Raw genomic sequence first — 17,656 nt, 5'->3', positions numbered from 1 at the left:
GCTAAGTTGCTGAGGGATTCACTAAGTTGCTGAGGCTGGCTTTGAACTCGTGATCCTCCTGCCTCAGCCTTCTGAGCCACTGGGATTACAGGTGCCATGGTGCTGGCCCTAAATGGCTTAAATATACAAAGTTAAAATATTTTGTGTTGATGATTAGAGAGGCTAGGTGGGATAATGTTTAGCAGTTAGTGATAAAGCCCTTTTTAGAAATGTGAAAAAGGCCTTCCTTAGAATATAAACTTTCCCTTGGTGGCCCTTTTGAGAGATGTAGAAAAACTCAACATCATTTCTTAGCCTGTAGTAGCCTCAGATAATAACTTGATCATTAATCAAGTGTATCTGTTGTTTTTCTTCTGTTATTCACTTAAAAGCACAGTGGGGACTGAGACAGACTGTCTTCCTTGGGTCCTTGTCTCACAAATGTATGGATCAAGCCTGGACCCCTCAAATCTGGAGAAGGCAGGTGGGAGCTCCCCCCCCTCCCCATGCTTCTGGAGATGATTTTGAAGATACCCAGAAAGAAAACACTTACCACCATTGCTGGAACCCTGAATGCCCCCGATCTAAAAAGACCATCGTGTGTGATAAAGACAAATCCTAACTCGACTCATGGGTCAGGAAGTCAGCCCAGGTGTGCGTGGCTGGAGGTTGTTGATTTGATGTCCCCTGTCACTCACAGCTGAGGGTCCTTGCTAGGTGATGTATGAGTTAATGATTCCCACCTAAGGGGACTGTAGCCCATCCTCAGAGGGGACTTTCGGGGCCATGGTGATTCTTCGGCACTCTCTCTATATATAAATACTGTATATATGACTCACATACAGACAGTCTAGAGGGAGATTAGTATCACTCCGACGAGCTTCTAGTTACTAAGCTTGGGACTCATTTGCTGTAATAAAGGGAAGTACAGACGGACATAGGGAACTACCACAGGCTAAGGACAGAATCAAGGCAGGTGGGAGGCGTGTGTGGGATGTAACTGCAGTCATTGTAGGTATACCAATCGCTTCATGCACGCACAAGAGAATCACCCCACATTTACCCTGCCGTGGAGGGCCACCCATGTCACAAGCAGTCCACTGGAAGTTGCTGTTACATTCCTTGGGTCAGTGTTAGAAAGCAGGAGCACCAGGGGGGAAAGTCCCATTAGAAGACATGGTACTAGAAGGGCATGCACAGAGTATGACAGCAGGTGGCCGGTTCATTCGATTTAGTCACATACCTCTTTCCCCTGCCACGATCAGCCAAGATTGAATAGAACAGTAGAGAAACAGGGAGGAAATTTAAATATGCAATCAGGCATTAGTTGGGCTGGTTGGATTTATGGTGTATTATGTATCTCTTAACTGGTCTGTCAGTTTTCCGTTAGTCATGGGAATGATCCCTTTAGGTGTGTGGGAAATAACTTTTATGGAACACTTTTACCCCTCCCCCTTTTCTGTAAATCTGAATGCAGAAGGAGAATTGGTGTAATTTTAAAAGAGGCTATTTTAAGAGAGACATGATTTTCAAGCTCAAATTTTAAATGAGTACTGCTATTACTATTCATCTTCATAAAATGTAGAAATCACTTCTTGGAGGGTTGGGTTGTTTAAGTCCATATAGGTTTGGGATTTAGTGGGTCTTGAAATCTCTGTTTATCATTATTATCAAAATCATAATATTTATAGTGGTTTGAAAAATAAAAGAGTGAACTGTATTTATCTAGGTGTATATTAGGAAACTGACAAGTTGAACGACACAGAATAATTTGCTTCTGTCACTGCGTTTAACAACCCAGGTGATCTAAAATAAATAAATAAAAAAGAGATCCTAGTACAAGAAGAATAAGTTACAGAGATAGATTCAAAAACATGGCTCTCGATTCACACACCAAAGAACCCTTTGAAACAACAGTGGCGGCCACAAAAAACAACCACAAAAGACCAAAAATAAATAAATAAATAAAAAATAAAAAGAAAGAAAACTAGAATTTGTGTGTTCTGTATAATGGTAACCAAATGTGGCTTGAATAATTCACTTTAAGATGAACTCACCTCATTAGTTTCTTGCTAGAAACATATGAAAACTTAAGGTTGAAATGTATAACCCACAACCACTGCGTGCTTGCTTTAAGCAACTTTCCAAAGTCTTCTCCTTCCAAAACTTCCACTTTGATTCTTTTTGCAAGCCCAGTTAAAAGAAAATGGCAGTTAAGGCATCTGATTCAGGACCTGGTTGGTTGAGTCAGCTCTGTGACCACAGCTAAGGGAAGCTCAGAGACATTTCCCACCGAGCCTGCTCACCTCTGCGTGGTGTTCCTCATTTTGTTGAAGGACTTCAATGACTAGTTCAGCGAGACGTATTGTATCTTCGAGCTTTTTGGCAGGAGTGATTAACCGGCCTACATTTTCTGTAGTACAAGAATTAGTGTTAAAATTCAGCGAACGTGGCAGGCTAGTTGCATGGCCATTAGAACTAGTGGATAAGAAATTTTGAATAGTTACCGACTTTTTAAAAAAAAAGTTTCATGCAAATGTTAAGTGCCATGTAATTAGTAGTGAGCAAACCATAGAACCGTTTTTTATTATTATCACCATCGTTATAATAGGTATTAGGAAAAAGCAGTGCTCCAGCTTCAAATTTGCATAGGAAGCTATATTAAGTCTATGACAGCCCATTTCAAATTTAGTGACATTTTGTACACATGTTCTTTAAAGACAGCATAAAAGCACTATCCTATGTCATTCTCTAGTCTGTGTTCAGGCTACCTGAGGTGGGAAGATGTAATAGAAGCTTAATCTTGATCGCTGCTATGTCTATTTTCTAGAATGGTCATTCAGCATTTAATACTACAGCATATTTTTTTTTTCATTCTAGGTATGTATGTTGGTATTGGGATATTCATTTTGAAAAAGCAGATTTAAAGTTCTGTGTGCTTCAAGGTGTCTAGGGAGGAGATTGAAAAGAAAAAAAAAAACCCAAAACAAAACAAACAAACAAACAAAAAAATAGACATTTCCAGGCTATTATGGAGAAGGCAGAAGAGAATTCTCAAAAAGGATTTTGGAGATAGATTATTACACAAAGTGGTAGTAGTTTGTGCCATTGGTTGCTCTAATTGAAGATTTATCCATTAGATTGCAACAATGTCTTCGTTTTTTGGTTTCTTTTTTGTTTTGTTTTGTTTTAGTTTCTTTTCTGTGCACCACACCTAGCCCAGGAAGAAACTGAAACCATCCCTGGCTTTCCATTGCAGCCTTCAGAGAGCTGTGCTTGGCAATGTTTGGCAAGGCCATGATACTGCCAAAAAATTATCCATATTTTTATTGGAGAAAAGAATCATATTTGAAACATCAAGTGAGACTGAACTTGCAGGGAAATTTGCATTTCCGGCTGAGTCCCTTTCAGACCTTGAAGCCTCAAAGTCATTTAGAACACATGGGGTCCAATGGAAAGAAGTTGTTCAGCAGAATTGCACAGGAGGTATATAGGTTCACAAAAGGACTGCTGAGGGCTGGGGATGTGGCTCAGTGGCAGAGAACTTGCCTAGCTTATGCAAAGCCCTGGGTTCAATCCCAGTACTGCAACAAAACAAAACAAACAAACAAAAAACTTCATAAAAAGGTTCTTTTTTGGGGGGAAGGGGTTGGAGATTAAACAAAATTCTAGATGGCTAATTTATAGTAAAAGTCCTCATAACTTCCTTTTGTGTATTTCTTATCATATCATTAGTAAGTTAGGATTTCCTAATGAAAAATAAATTTGGTGAAAAGAATGCAAAAAGAACGTTGGAGTCCCTGGGGGCCAAGACTGGAGAAGAGGATTGGGTAAGACTGTCCAATCAGGCCTGGTGGCTGGCATGACAAGGGCTTTCAGGGCACTGGAATCTCCATTGTCTCCGCCATGCCCAGGTGGAAATGTGGCTGGATCTGGTTGGAGCATGAAGAGGGGAGTTCTGGGGGAACATCAGACATGTGTCAGATGGAGAAAGGCCAACAGCCAGTGAGGAGATGTGGAAGTTGAGTGTTGACAGCTCTTGCCTGGTCCAGAGCAAGAAATACTCAGAGAAAGATTGACTGGTGCTTTTGGGGCCCCTGATCTGTTTGTAATTTTATAAGGAGACTATCATAATTTCATTAATAGGCTTTCAGGCATTTCTACAAACATACTGCGTATATATGTTTGAGTAATATGTGTAGAGTGAGGTATTTGCATTTTGATAGTAAATATGCATAGGCTACTATTTTTTATTAGTTGATACTCACATTTACACATCAATTTGCAAATTCCTCATCCTATACTTATTACCCATTTGACACATACACCCACATACATACATCACACACTTACATACATTTTCTAGAAACCAGACAAGCCTGCACATTAATACAAATCTGCAGGAAATTCCACTGGGACACATCTTTGAGATCTCTCACTTTAAAAACAGAGAGCATTTTCCTTTTGGATGGAATACTCACCAAATCTAAGGGGATTCTTGCTGTATCTAACATACAATGCAGAAATGAAAAAATAAATTTAAAAAGCGTGAATAATTTTTTATGTTTGGAGAAATCCAAGATGCTTAAGATAGGACCACCTGAAGATTTGTTTTAATATGCGGTACTTTTAGATTGACTACAATATAGAAATCCATAGATACACATAAAGTGTGCATGTGCACACAGGCTTTCTAAGAGTGTGTGCACATGTACCAGATATGTGTATGCCTGATGTATATATACAGACAGTATGTTTAATAAAACCTTTTTCAATTTTACTTGAACATGCAACCATTCAAGTGAGTTGGTTAAGAATCTTTTAATCTAGAACACTTAATCTGCCAATTCACCCATTTAGCCAGACTTTCGTTGACCATCAATTAATTATGGTTCCATTATCTGTAGATCAAGCCATTTGAGTGAGACATAGTACTATTTTCCTGTTCATTTGCATAGCTGATTTACTAGCTAAATGGCAAGGAGGCAAAAAAAAAAAAAAGACTAGACATGATTTCTCTGAGATGTTGTCTTTAAAGAAAATATTGTGTAAAATCCTTCAGCGCTCCCCCCCCCACCCAGAGGTCAAGGAAAAGTTTGTGCTTAGAAATGATTTTTTTTTTTTTTTGCATCACTTCTGCTGTCTTGAAATGTACTGCAATATTCCTGTCCCCCAATCTTGCACTAGCTGGAGCACTGACAAAAGAGAACTAAAAATACAGTATACTTAGGAAACATTTCATACAACAGAATTGAAGCTCATAACATATAAAAAATTGTCATGCAAAATGTTATGCAACAACAATGTTATTTTGTGCTGACATTGAGATTTGAAAATGTTGCATATGTCAGACAGAGCTAGACAAAAAAAAATGTGGACATTTGGAAATAAATGCTCTCTTTGAGTATCTCAAAACCTACAGCATTAAACTCGAGAGCCCAAGCCTCAGCTTAGTATTCCAAACTGAAACAAAATTTCAAGAAGGGAAAGTGAACAGAAAAGCCAACTAAACTAGAAAGCTGCCGAGTACAGGAACAATAGAAGTTTACAGTACTTGATGTTGGCCTAGGCATGCCTTTGAGCCTCTGATATAACATGCTGGTCTGCGTTTGGGTGGGTGGAGGAGGAGGAGGCCCAGGAGGTGGCGGGGGACCTGCTCAGGTAGGTGAAGAGAGGCGGTAAAAAAAAAAAAAAGAAAAGAAAAAAAAAGTAAAAGAGACAAAGTGACTTTGACAAAGGATGACAAACTCTGAAAAGAACAACCCAACAAATGATCAAACACAAATGGAGAGCTGATACTTTCTCGGCATTACTTGAACGTGTGACAGAGGCGTGACATTATTTGACAGACTCTTACCAGCGTCTCTGGTACCACCCCTACTGAGACACCCACAGCAAATACTGGATGCCTCATCTAGATGGATGTGTATGAATGATGATGGCAACATCATTGACCCAAAGAAGAGATGCTTTTGTACCATGAAGAACGCTTATGTACCAATAGCGGCTTCTTCCATTCAGGTGACCAGGTAACAGGACATGATGTCTGAATAGTTGGAAGATTTGGTTCCTCAACCCCCATAGGCTACCTACCGGCTTTCCAGGTAACCTTGCACCTGCTACTTAGTTTAGTTTCCTCACCTATAAATTCCAAGTATTCATGTCTTTTCGGTGTCCCTTGCAGGCATGGGAGAGATCTAAAGTCTAAGGTGCCTCCAAATGTTTATTTGTTACCTCCACATTGTGAGAAGGCTGGAATTAATTGCTTTGCCAAAGCAGACGAAGGGCCGTTATTAGTTCAAGTTAGCTGGGAAATATTCTTGCTCCCTTTGTGGAATTTCAACATGTCAAAATCTGTCATTTTGGGGGAAAATGTGTGGTATCTGATTGTTTCCAGCTCATTTAATTATTTTTAATTTGGAATTCTCGTGGCTTTTATATTGTGGGTTGAATCATATATAAAAACTTGCCAGCTTATCAAATATGTTACTTGCTATTCCAAATGTTAGAATACCGTAATCAGCACTTGACCCATCTGTCATGTGGTTTACAATATCGGCACTGCAAACATCCTGTAACAATAGCCTCTCCTTCCATATAGGCACAGTGTACCGATGGCGTCCACTGTTCTCTCTCCATAATGAGTGTCTCATTAACCTTGGACCCGCTCCTTTCTGCTAGCTCTGGTTTACAAAGCAATCTGTACAGCGAGGGGGACATACTCTGTTGCCAAGTTTGCTTCTTGGTTTGCGTGAATTTTCAATTGGGAAAATGAATTTTACGGCAGGCGTATAGGAAGTGGAATTCTAGTGACATTAATAGGAAAGGAAAAAAGAGTGGGGGATATGGATAACTATAATATTCTGGCAATATCATCTATTAAAAGCAAGACTCCATGGGATCCTTTTCTTGCTGGACCACCTCGATGTTTGGTATATAGGACCAAAAAGTATCTTTACCCATTTCTTCTTACTTAAATTGTTTAGGGGAAAAAATGGGTGTCCATAGAATTTAGGAAAAAAAGTCAACTTTAAATGATATCTATTTAAAGGCAGGCAATGACCGTTCCTTTTATTGTTAAAAGAGAAAGTAGTCCATATCTTATATTTTGCTGACAGCACTGCCTTGAAGTTAGGTACATCTCTGTCACATATACTTGTGGCTCTTGCAATAAATGCTTGTTACCTGAGTGTGTAATTCTCATGGAAACTTCCTACCTATTCTCACCCAGGTAACTGAATGGGTGTATCAAACTACTTGATCCAGGGGTTAAGGAAACAATGAAGCATCCCTAGGGTTGATCCATAATCCGAGAAGTAGCAGATACGTATTTTAGCTCAGTGGGTCTTGATGAGAAATTCATAAACGGATTCCTTCCTGCCAAATGTCTGTCCAGAATTCTGACAGTGAGGTTTGCCACCCTAGAAAAACAAGCTCCCTATTTTTTTTTCTCTTACAGAGCAAAACAAAAACATCATACCTTGGTTTCCAACTTCATTTACCCAATTACCATTGCTCATGTTTACACAATTAAATCTGCTTGGCTTCCAAAGAGAGAGAGAGAAAGAGAGAGAGGAGAGAGAGAGAGAGAGAGAGAGAGAGAGAGAGAGAGAGAGAGAGAGAGAGAGAGAGAGAGAGAGAATTAAATGTGACTACAGAAAAACAAAAAGAGAATTCCTCTGCATGCTCAGCTAAGCCAAGGAAGAGAAGCATCCAGAAGCCAGAGACACTCCAATTAGCCCTTAAATAACCTGACCATCTCTGCTTCCAGAGAGCAAACTGCCAGTTCCTGAAATATCACAAGAGAGAAGGGTAGCCCACTTATTACCAAGTTCCAGCCATTGATGTATCATTGAAGATGCCAGTGTTTGTACTATGCTATTACTGAAAATAACTAGCCTGTAAAATTTGCTGTAATTGGGGGTGGGGTGGGGTGGATAAAAGCCCCAGGAGGAACAGAAAGCCAAGCAGATAGATGCATCATGGTGGAAAGAACACCTGGCCTCCTAGAATGTTAGCTACAAGGACCAAAGCCTTCGGGTTAACATCGTTTCATTGGTGAGGCTGTCCATGCTATATACTTGATCCCCTGGGATCTCCATGAATGTGCTTCAGGAGGCTTCATCTCCAGGGCAGTATAAAGAGTATGTTAGGAAAGCAGATGGATGGATCATGGATTCTCTTCTCCACTTTTTTCCATCTGAGCCATCTTTTCACCTCTCCGTAAGAACCTAAGTGGGATGGGATAGTCTATTTTACCCTCAAAACATCTCTTGATCTCTTCTCCCACCACACTGGATAACATGCCCACACTCCTGTGGAGGTGGGTGGGCACGTGAGTCAGGTCTCATTATCTCCACCTCTTCCATTGTTAAAACTCTCAAGCCAGCCTAAGTTAGTCCCTTTCTTCCTTTGTGGTTCATTCTCTTTCATGGAGCACCATGGTGATCTTTGCAAAGCACACATCCAAACTCGTCACACTCCTTCTCGAAACCTTCGAGAGAGTCCTTCTTAGCAAGAGTTATGCCTTCCTGTGCCATAATAAGACAGTGTCTTCATGACAAGCACCCAAATCCTTGGTCTGTATCTCTATTTAAGTGCTCATGGTCATTTGTAAGAGTAGATTATACATACATATCTGTCTCCCTCTCTACCCAGTGAATCCTGTATTTCTTCTTTTCTTTGGTGGGGGTGAGGGTACTGAGGATTGAACTCAGGGGCACTCGACCACTGAGCCACATCCCGGCCCTATTTTGTATTTTATTTAGACACAGGGTCTCATTGAGTTGCTTAGGACCTCACTCGCTAAGTTGCTTAGGACCTCACTCGCTAAGTTGCTGAGGCTGGCTTTGAACTTGTGATCCACCTGCCTCAGCCATGCCCGGCCTGAATCCTATTTTCTAGGGCCTAGAGCATAGCCTGGCCCTGAGCAGGTCCTCACATATTGGTGGCAAGGGATCCTTAGTGAATCCTGCCCAATAAAGTGCTTTCATGGAAAAGAAAATGCTCTGTTTTCAGTATGCACAGAAACCACATAGCACCATTTACCTCTTTCCCAAAGCCCCTGGTTACTTAATGGATGTACTAATTTGAAATGCTAGGTAAAAATCAACATAACTGCAACTTCCAAGTCAGAGAGCAACTTCAGGTATCTTAATGCCATTAAAAAATATTTCTTATATAGAATTTTTAATTTATTTATTGGCAAGTGGCTCTAATGCTAAGCTACATCCCCAGACCCCAAATATTTTTATTTAAATTCAAATAAAAAATACCCACAAGGGGAAAATGACACTTATGGGTGATAGTTTTCTTCTCCAATTTGGTGTTTTTGTATTCAAAGTTAGGCTTTGTCCAGTGGGCTAAGCTGTTGCACCTAAGACAATTAAGCTAATTCTGGATGGATGCTGTAATGGATCGGTTGTCCTTGTCCATGCAGAAAAGTTTCTCATGGAATAGCCTTTTCTCTACCCCATAAAGTTCTAGTGGGAAAGTCAAATAACATATCTTACAGAAGCAGTCATGTGAGCTTAGCCTAGCCAATCAGAGTGCCCCCTCACCATCATCAGATATTATGATTGGCTCATAATATTCTCAGGTGACCCAGGATGGCCAATGAGACTCTTCTCTGGAATTTTACACAGTTGCTAGGAGAAGAAAGCTCTTTTGCTTCTAGGGTCATTAACTTGGATAAAAGTCTGAGGATAACTGTGGCCATGTTACTGCTCAAACACTTGTATTACATCGAGTCATGTTAAAGAAGCCTTTAGCAGTTGGAGATATGAAAACAAACTAAACTTCTTCATTCTTGAGTCCCATTCCTCCTTGAAATTCCTAGCTAAAAATATGCCTTTTGCTTGCTTAAGTTATTTGAGTTTTTCTTTATGGTCACTCGCTATAGCAAGAATACTGATTTAATAGCACTCTTAAGGATCCATTCAGGGCTGGGGCTATAGCTCAGTGGTAGAGGGCTTGCCTAGCATGTGTGAGGTACTGGGTTTGATCCTTAACATTGCATAAAAACAAACAAACAAATAAACAAAATAAAGGGATGCTGTCCATCTACAACTGCAAAATAAATGAATGAATGAATAAATAAATAAATAAAATTGAAAAAAAGGATCTGTTCAATCCCTAGTAATCATTCATGTACTTAGCCATTTGCTCTCTTGGACAGGATCTTAGAGCATCTGGAGGGATAGTTAATATAAGCAAACAAGCAACATAGTCAGAAAAAACTCTTGCCAGTTATTGGGGGCTTAGCCCTTGACCTTCATGATGTCCTCCTTTGGCACTAGCCCCCAATATGCAATACATCAAAGACACTGGCCTGGGCATACTCCTCTTGCACTGCATTCCTTTGGCATCTTGCATCCCTTTTGCCATAATCATCACATTTGCTTATTTTATGCCTACTTTTACATTAGTTCCATAAGGGCAGAGATCATGACTGCTTTTGCTCCTTGTATCCTGGCTTCACATTTGTTGAGAGACAACAAATTCTCTTCCTTGAGGATCCTTCTTGATGACGGTTTTGAAATATGTTTCTCTTTGCCCCCCTCACTTTTTGTAAAGTATAAATAAGGTGCTAGTGAACAGAATAATTTGAGCTTGGAAACGCTTATGCATGCATCACTGAAACAAAAAGGGTGAAAAGAGAAACATTTAACTCCTCCTGTATAAGACCTGAAGCATGGGCTGTCCTCCTCCAAGAACTGCCCGGATCTTGCAGGCTTGGGCTTATCCCTCGCTGGTCCCTTGGGAAGAAAGCAGAGTGATGGCTTTGGATTGTGGGCTAGTGGGAATTGTGGACTTGGTCCTTTCTCTGTATGAACAGGCCTTAGACTTGTGGGACATTTGCTTTGATATAGGAAAAGAAACAGAACCTCCACACCACAGAATCTGCTTGGAAGTTCTCTGGATGGATATGACTCACTCTACAAAGTTTCTATCAACTGGACAAGAAAAAAGTCCCTTGTTCTTCGGCAATCTTCAGGAATCTCAACTGCCCTCAGGAAGGCTTTAGGATGAAAACAAATTTGGCCCCAAAGGGATGGTTTTATTATTTTGTAGTCTTCCTATGTGACAGGTTGTATGTACTTTTGGACTTATTTACTGAATGAATGAATATTATTGAAGTGTCTACCATTTCAGCTAGAAAATCTGAGTGACAGAAAGAGACAAAAACTATGGTGCTTGCATTTAGTCAGATCTGAGTCAAATTCTGCTTGAAAAACTCACTTACCTTCCTGAATCTCAGCTCCCTCATGTGTATGTGGAGCAATAATGAAGTCTTCTTCATGGGAATAAGGTAAAGGAAGATCCAATCAGATCCTCCATGTAAAGTCCTTAGCACAGTGCCTGGGCCTGAGATGGGATGACTATTTATCCATCTGTCCATCCATCCATCTATCCATTCATCCATCCATCCATCCCTCTGTCCATTCATCCAAGTACCCGTCTGCCCACCGTCCATCCACCCACCATTCACTCATCCATGTACCCATCCACCTACTTATCTAGCTATATATCTCTGTTTGTATATACCCATCTATCCATCTACCCACCCACCTACTTCTATCTCTATCATATATCTATCTCTGTAAGTCATCTCTGTCCAATTTTGGAAATCCTTGGCATGTTCGAAGGAAAAAGTTGCTTTATTTCAAATTCCAGTGGAATCGTTATGATGCTCAGAAAATTATGCAAGTATTTAGCCAAGAATTGAGGCAAAACAGCAATAGTAGTGTCGACTTTCTTAGAGCCTGCTTGGTGGGGAACATGTGACAGTTTCAGTGGATATGTATTTAAAATAATAGAATTCATTTGCAGGAGTCACAGGTTTTCTTTCACATACTAGCAATCCTTTGCAGCTTTCCCCTCTTTGAGATACTGTGATTAAACTCTTAATTTCTAATAATGCCACCAGCTAGAACACCCAAGTCCACCAAAGAGTCACCTGCAGATTCTGTTGCTTCTCAAGCTCCGCCTGACTAAAGGACTCAGGGGCCACCACATTCTAGTCCCCGCATTCCAGCTCACCCAATTTGGAACTCTGGCAGTGTCCTGCTACCTCCATACCCACCCAGATTTTGGTGCTCTACTCCCGGAGGACATTGAAAAGAGAGGAGGAAGAAAATAACAAAAAATGTAAAGGTCAGCAAAGAAACTATGACTGTAATTGTGACAAAGACCTGGGATATTTAGAAGAGCTTCAATGTCCCAAGCCTTAAACCCATCTCTGTTTTGACCTTATGTTGTAGATTCAGTTTTCCTCTATTCCTGCACTTCAGTTGTTTCTCCCCATTGCTACTAGTGTGATTTTTCTGGAGTGCAAACCACCAAGCTATCTCTTGCTTAGGGAACCTCTGGTGGCTCTCTGCCACTTTGGGGGAGGGGTGAGACCTGGGAAATCATTCCTCTGAAAAAATCCTATGCATGCAAAAGTGGGCTTAGATTTCAGGTTGAAAACCTTTGGACCATGAGATACAGTCAGAGCTCTGTCTCATTATGGCATATGAAGGCCTTTGAGATATTGCCCCCATGCCTACCTTTGCCATCAACATCTGCCACTGCCACCATCTACTTTGATTTGCAGAATGTTCAATTACAGAGTAGTCAAGAGTGTGCTTCTGCTGGGCTCAGATTCTGGTTCTACCACTTATGTTTCCAGAAGTGCATGTTCAAGTTCTCTGTGCCTCAGTCTGCTCATCTGTAAAACGGGAGCAACAACATCCTGTCTCCCACAAGGGGTTCTGAGGATTAAATGTGTTAACACAGACAAAGCATGTAGAATCATGTGAGGAGTATGATAAGCATTAAGTAAGCCTTAGTTTTTTTTTTTTTGATTAGCAATATGGTTTTACTTATTTGCAGATTTTTCTCTATCAAGAATGCCTTCCCAATCTTCAATTCCAGCTCCCCTGAACTGATTCTGATTCATCTCTGCCAAGATGAAATTCAAGCCTTATCACCTTATGAAGACTTCTGTGGTTTTCTGACAGCACCCCAACTCTTGCACACACACTCAACCAACAGGTATTTCAGTGTACTGAATTTGTCAATTACACACATGCACATATGTTCCATGAGGCTAACAGCTGTCTCCCTCTTGTTTACATAGTACCTGGCTTTGAACAACAGGGTCAAGTTGGGCTCTCACTAAACATTTGTCCAGTGAATGAATGAATGAATGAATGCCTTTCCTGAGAGGGGGGGGGCAGGCTCATGTGTCTTGAACATAGTTTTGTGAGTCTTCTAATATTTACTGCTAAACTAAGGCTTGGCTCAAAAATGCTCTCTGAATTGTCCAGAAATAAGCTCAACTGTTAACTCTAGATATGACAATTATTATTTTTTGAGACTCTTAGGTCTTAAAAATAATGACTAATATTATAGATTTATGAACATTTTTAGCCAGAGCTCCTCTCAAAATAGGCTCAGAAGTTTGGGGACCAAACAAGAAGAAAACTTTCGAAGCCAGAGGACTTCCTAGGAGCCACCCCTCTGGGAAACTTCCAGCAATGACCCCTGCTCCATTTGCCTGTTCTCCTACGTCATCACAGAATACATACAAGATACAACACGGACACAACTTCCGTCTGTCTTGGCCAATAAACACTCATCGAAGAACACAAACTTCTCCATAGGGCAGAAAACAGAAAACAAAAACAAAAACAAAAACTAAAAACAAAAGAGAGAGAGAGAGAGAGAGAGAGAGAGAGAGAGAGAGAGAGAGAGAGAGAATGAAAAGCAAAAAGGAAGATTCGTTTGGTTCAGTAACTTTTTTTTTTTTTAACGCGCATGAGGCCAAATCACTGTATCCTGAAACCAAAGATGAAATGAATCTCTGCAGCAAAACCAGAATTCTTTCCTCCAAAGCTTATGCCTTTATGGAAATTCTGCTCTATAAAGGTCAACATCAAATGGGCATGAGATGTATTTAGACAGCACAAATTAACTCCTTAAGTATAATTGCAACTCCGCATGGCTCTCTGGGAGTACATACCTTAAGGAGCTATTAAAAAAACAAAAACAGAAACAAAAACTGAATATAACTCAACAGTCCTGATAATCGATAATGCATATACAATTGGTTCACCTGCGTCCTTTTGATTCTCTATTTGAAAGAGAGAGCACAACAAGGAGAGAAGAGAGAGAGAAACAAGAACACATATGCAAGATTAATGAGCAAGTGGACCACAATGCCCCCCAACTTATGTGTGATACATGGTATTGGAAAGCAAAGGTTGCCCTTGGGTTCCCACCGCCCCGAAGTGTGGGGGCCAGCAAAAAAAGGCTCCTTCACAGAGGTGGAAAATGCTGCACAAATAGAAAATTAGTCAAATTAAGTTTAATGTGAAATCAAGCTATGAAACATACATGAACTCTCCAAATGACAATTAAGTCATATGTTCTAGCCAGAGCTTCGAGGACAAAGGACAAGTCAAACCCTCCAGAGAGAACAAGGGAAAGCTTCCCAGCTTGAGAGAGAACAGAGGGGAGGCAAATGAGATCTCATTTTTTACAGAGAGTGGACCACCTCACGTGATCTCGTACCCACAGTAGTTTGACCTCTCCAACATGGAGAAGGAGGCATTCCTTTGCCCCAAATGTCCTTCATCTGACACCTAATGCGTTGCTCCCCCAGCCTAGCTGCTTCCTTTGGATTGTGTACCAGTGACAAGCACTTTACAGATTAGGGTCACACACAAGCAAAGTAAAAATGCATTCAGGTCACAGACAGAGAAGAACTGAAAAACTTACAGACGAGTTTGAGTTTATCACAAACAAATGGCTTAATTGTCTAACCTGTTTTAGGTTGATAAAAAAGTGACTGGACTTCTCACACTGGGTTTCACAGACAGAACCAACAGACAAGCCAATGCTAAAAAACTTGAAGCAAGGAGAGTGAGTTGGTTTGGACCTGGATTTTTCTTGAAATAATGAAAACAGAAAAGAGTGAAGGAAAGCGTGGTGAGGAGGTGGTAGGTACTCACGAATGGTTAAATCCATCACTTGGGAGGCCAAGCAGAAGACAGGATGCTCATACATTTCTCTCTTTTTCCCTATAAAAGAGGATTTGGGCATGCAAGAGGCTTAGGTCAGAGGTAAAGAGGTCAAAGGTCACAGGTTAGAGGAAAACGTTACATTAGCTCAAAGGAAAATAGCCACAGAGTATTTTGGGATCAACACAGGATAAAAGAAAAAAAGGAGTTTCAAAAATTGGTAATCTACTGGATTAACCATTCAGCATGCCGTGAGTCACGAGAGAGATTGTGACCATGATCTTACACGTCTCTTTAGAGTTGTTGGCAAGAATACAATGACCAAAAAACATCATGAGTCAAGGGGAAACAGAATCTCATTGATTTACGGCTCCAAGATACTAAGGATTTAAGACTTTAGTATCTAAGGCTCTTTGAGGTATTTCTTCATAAACATAGTCGCCAGCAATATTACTACAACTTCTTTCCAGAATTCGCAGGGCACTAAGCTGTTCATGCTCACAGAGGGAGCTCAAATGCAAAAAAATGGAAGATTTCTTTTCTGAGGGTAGGATCAGAACCTTGTGAAAGAAAGCTGTCTGGTAGTAATATCTTTGAAGCTGCAATGTCCCAGCCCAGGGTGGACTATGTTCATGAAAGAAAACCTGATACATGCAGCCAGAGGATGTTGGGTTGTCTGAATTAACAATCCCAGCATGCTTTGAAATTGGGGTCTCAGCCACTTTTGCAGAGGTCACGTCAAAAAGTGGCTGAGCCAATCACGGACAAGGAAGGAGAGAAGCAGAAGAGAGCGGGTAGTGTGGAATGAGGTACTTCTCTGAAAAGAGAGTTGGAAAAAAAGGATTGGTTTCTTCAAAGAATCCCCAGACCTAAAAGTCACAGTGCAAAAGATAATTAACACAACCGAGAAGAATTGAGGCACAAAAGGAAATTACAGACCAGCTGATCTACTTTGGAAATGAATGCATTTTTACTTACAGATCTTAAAGTTTGTTTTTTGGATTTATTTATCTGAAAGAAGAGAGCAGATCTTACCAAAAGACTAAGTAATCGCTAGACCAAGATCTACGAGGGAGCAGCCACGGTGACCAAATGTTTTCTGATCCCATCCCATCTCTGTCCTTGCCTAGAATAATTCAGTACCTGGTTCACTTGACCAAATGCAATCATTGGTTGCAATCATTATGTCCTGGGACGGTCAATGCTGGAACAATTATCTGCTAATATAGCCCTTTCATGATCAATCTTCTTGTTCATCTATTTTTATCACTCATTACCAAGTCAAGAGTTGATAAACATCCTTTTAGTGCCCAATTCTTAAGTGTTTCTCCTTGGATGCATAACAATGAATTCATTACCACTGGTACACAATTTGCATCATCAGACAGACAAAATTGAGAGAGGGAGAATATGTGATGTACAGAATGCTGCAAATTTGACATGATCTTGACCTAATTCTCTAAGGAAACAAGGACTTTGGCAGGGTAAAGTGGTAGGGTCTGGGTGGTAGGTTAGTTTCTTTCTCTTTTTAAAATTTTATTTTCTTCCCCAGTCGTGTCCTGAGGTAGGCAACGTGCCTTTGCTGGACTTGGTCAGGTGTCATGTGTTTCGTGTGTGACAGAACATCAGATTCCAGAATGCGGACACATCAAGTTTTGCACACAAAACTCCCACATTTATACACTTACACCACTGGTCAAGTTGGGTGTGGTTTTCAAATCACCCTATAGCAGCCAACGGGGTAACAATGAAAAGTGATTAATACCTCTGCGAAGAAATAGGTCCCAGAGAACCATTACCTTTCTCAACTCGAGTTTACTCAAAGTGCCTTTTGGGTGATTATAGGATCATCAGTGACCACTTTCCTAAAACTTGAGAGGGCAGTGGTAGCAATCATCTCAGGTCTTTAGTAGCAATGAATGAGATCTAAAGCTAACCTGAGTCATCTAGGGCTCCATGCCAACCTGCCATCAAGTTCAAAAGCTCTCAAAGGATAAGATACTTTCTTTTTTTCCTCCTTTTTTTTTTTTTTTTTTTTTTTTAGTACCAGAGATTGAACCTAGGGGCACTTTACCACTGAGCCACATCCCCAGCCCTTTTCATTTTTTATTTTGAGACAGGGTCTCACTATGTTGCTCAGGGCCTCTCTAAGTTGCTGAGGCTGGCTTTGAACTTGTGATCCTCCTGCCTCAGCCTCCTCAGCTGCTGGGATTACAGGCATGTGCCACTGTGCCCAGCTCGGAGAAGATACTTTCAAGGGGAAGGAAGGCTTAAGGCTAAACCTTGACATTACATTATTCAGCTTTTTTTTGTTTTGTTTTTCTAATACTATCAGCAGGAGATAAGAGAGTGCTCCTTTTCCCTGTGTTTAAAGAAGGAAAGGCAGGCAGCCATCTAACCAAATCCTTTCCTAGGAGAATATTAGCAGTAGAACAGACATTTAGGGCCAATGCGATCTCTTATAAGGACCTTAGTTATATTATCACATCTCCATTCACTAGTCTTCCCCACAAAGGCTGGCTCCTGAGCCTCTTATTTATTTATTGGACCACAGCCAAGAAGCTTCTAGATTTCAGGTGCTTTCAGGTTTCAGCTTAACGTACTCAGATGGACCACTGTTTTCTGGTGCCCATAGGGGGTAAAAAAACATTTCCCAGGGAGCCATTGTA

The 17,656-nt window shown here is 40.6% G+C and overlaps 1 protein-coding gene across 8 annotated transcripts in view; it reads right to left on the bottom strand.

Annotated features, from left to right (window-relative positions):
* The window catches only part of Cadps (calcium dependent secretion activator), a 480,326-nt gene that overhangs the window by 106,960 nt on the left and 355,710 nt on the right, over positions 1 to 17,656 (bottom strand). For 4 of the 8 annotated variants that reach the window (XM_058582090.1, XM_058582085.1, XM_058582091.1 and 1 more), the window contains exons 17-19: positions 14,979 to 15,047; positions 14,081 to 14,098; positions 2,286 to 2,392 (exon numbers count right to left, since the gene is read on the bottom strand). In XM_058582090.1, the coding sequence (XP_058438073.1) occupies positions 2,286 to 2,392; positions 14,081 to 14,098; positions 14,979 to 15,047 (194 nt within the window). The remainder of the gene's footprint in view (positions 1 to 2,285; positions 2,393 to 14,080; positions 14,099 to 14,978; positions 15,048 to 17,656) is intronic. The other 4 variants (XM_058582087.1, XM_058582089.1, XM_058582088.1 and 1 more) reach the window with 2 other exon arrangements.

The sequence above is a fragment of the Marmota monax genome, unplaced genomic scaffold, assembly GCF_021218885.2.
Source record: "Marmota monax isolate L192 unplaced genomic scaffold, Marmota_monax_Labrador192_F-V1.1 WCK01_AAM20220418_F8-fsc00042, whole genome shotgun sequence".
Lineage (NCBI taxonomy): Eukaryota > Metazoa > Chordata > Mammalia > Rodentia > Sciuridae > Marmota > Marmota monax.
The sequence above is the reverse complement of the archived record's forward strand: the minus strand, read 5'-3'. Positions and strand labels throughout refer to the sequence as shown.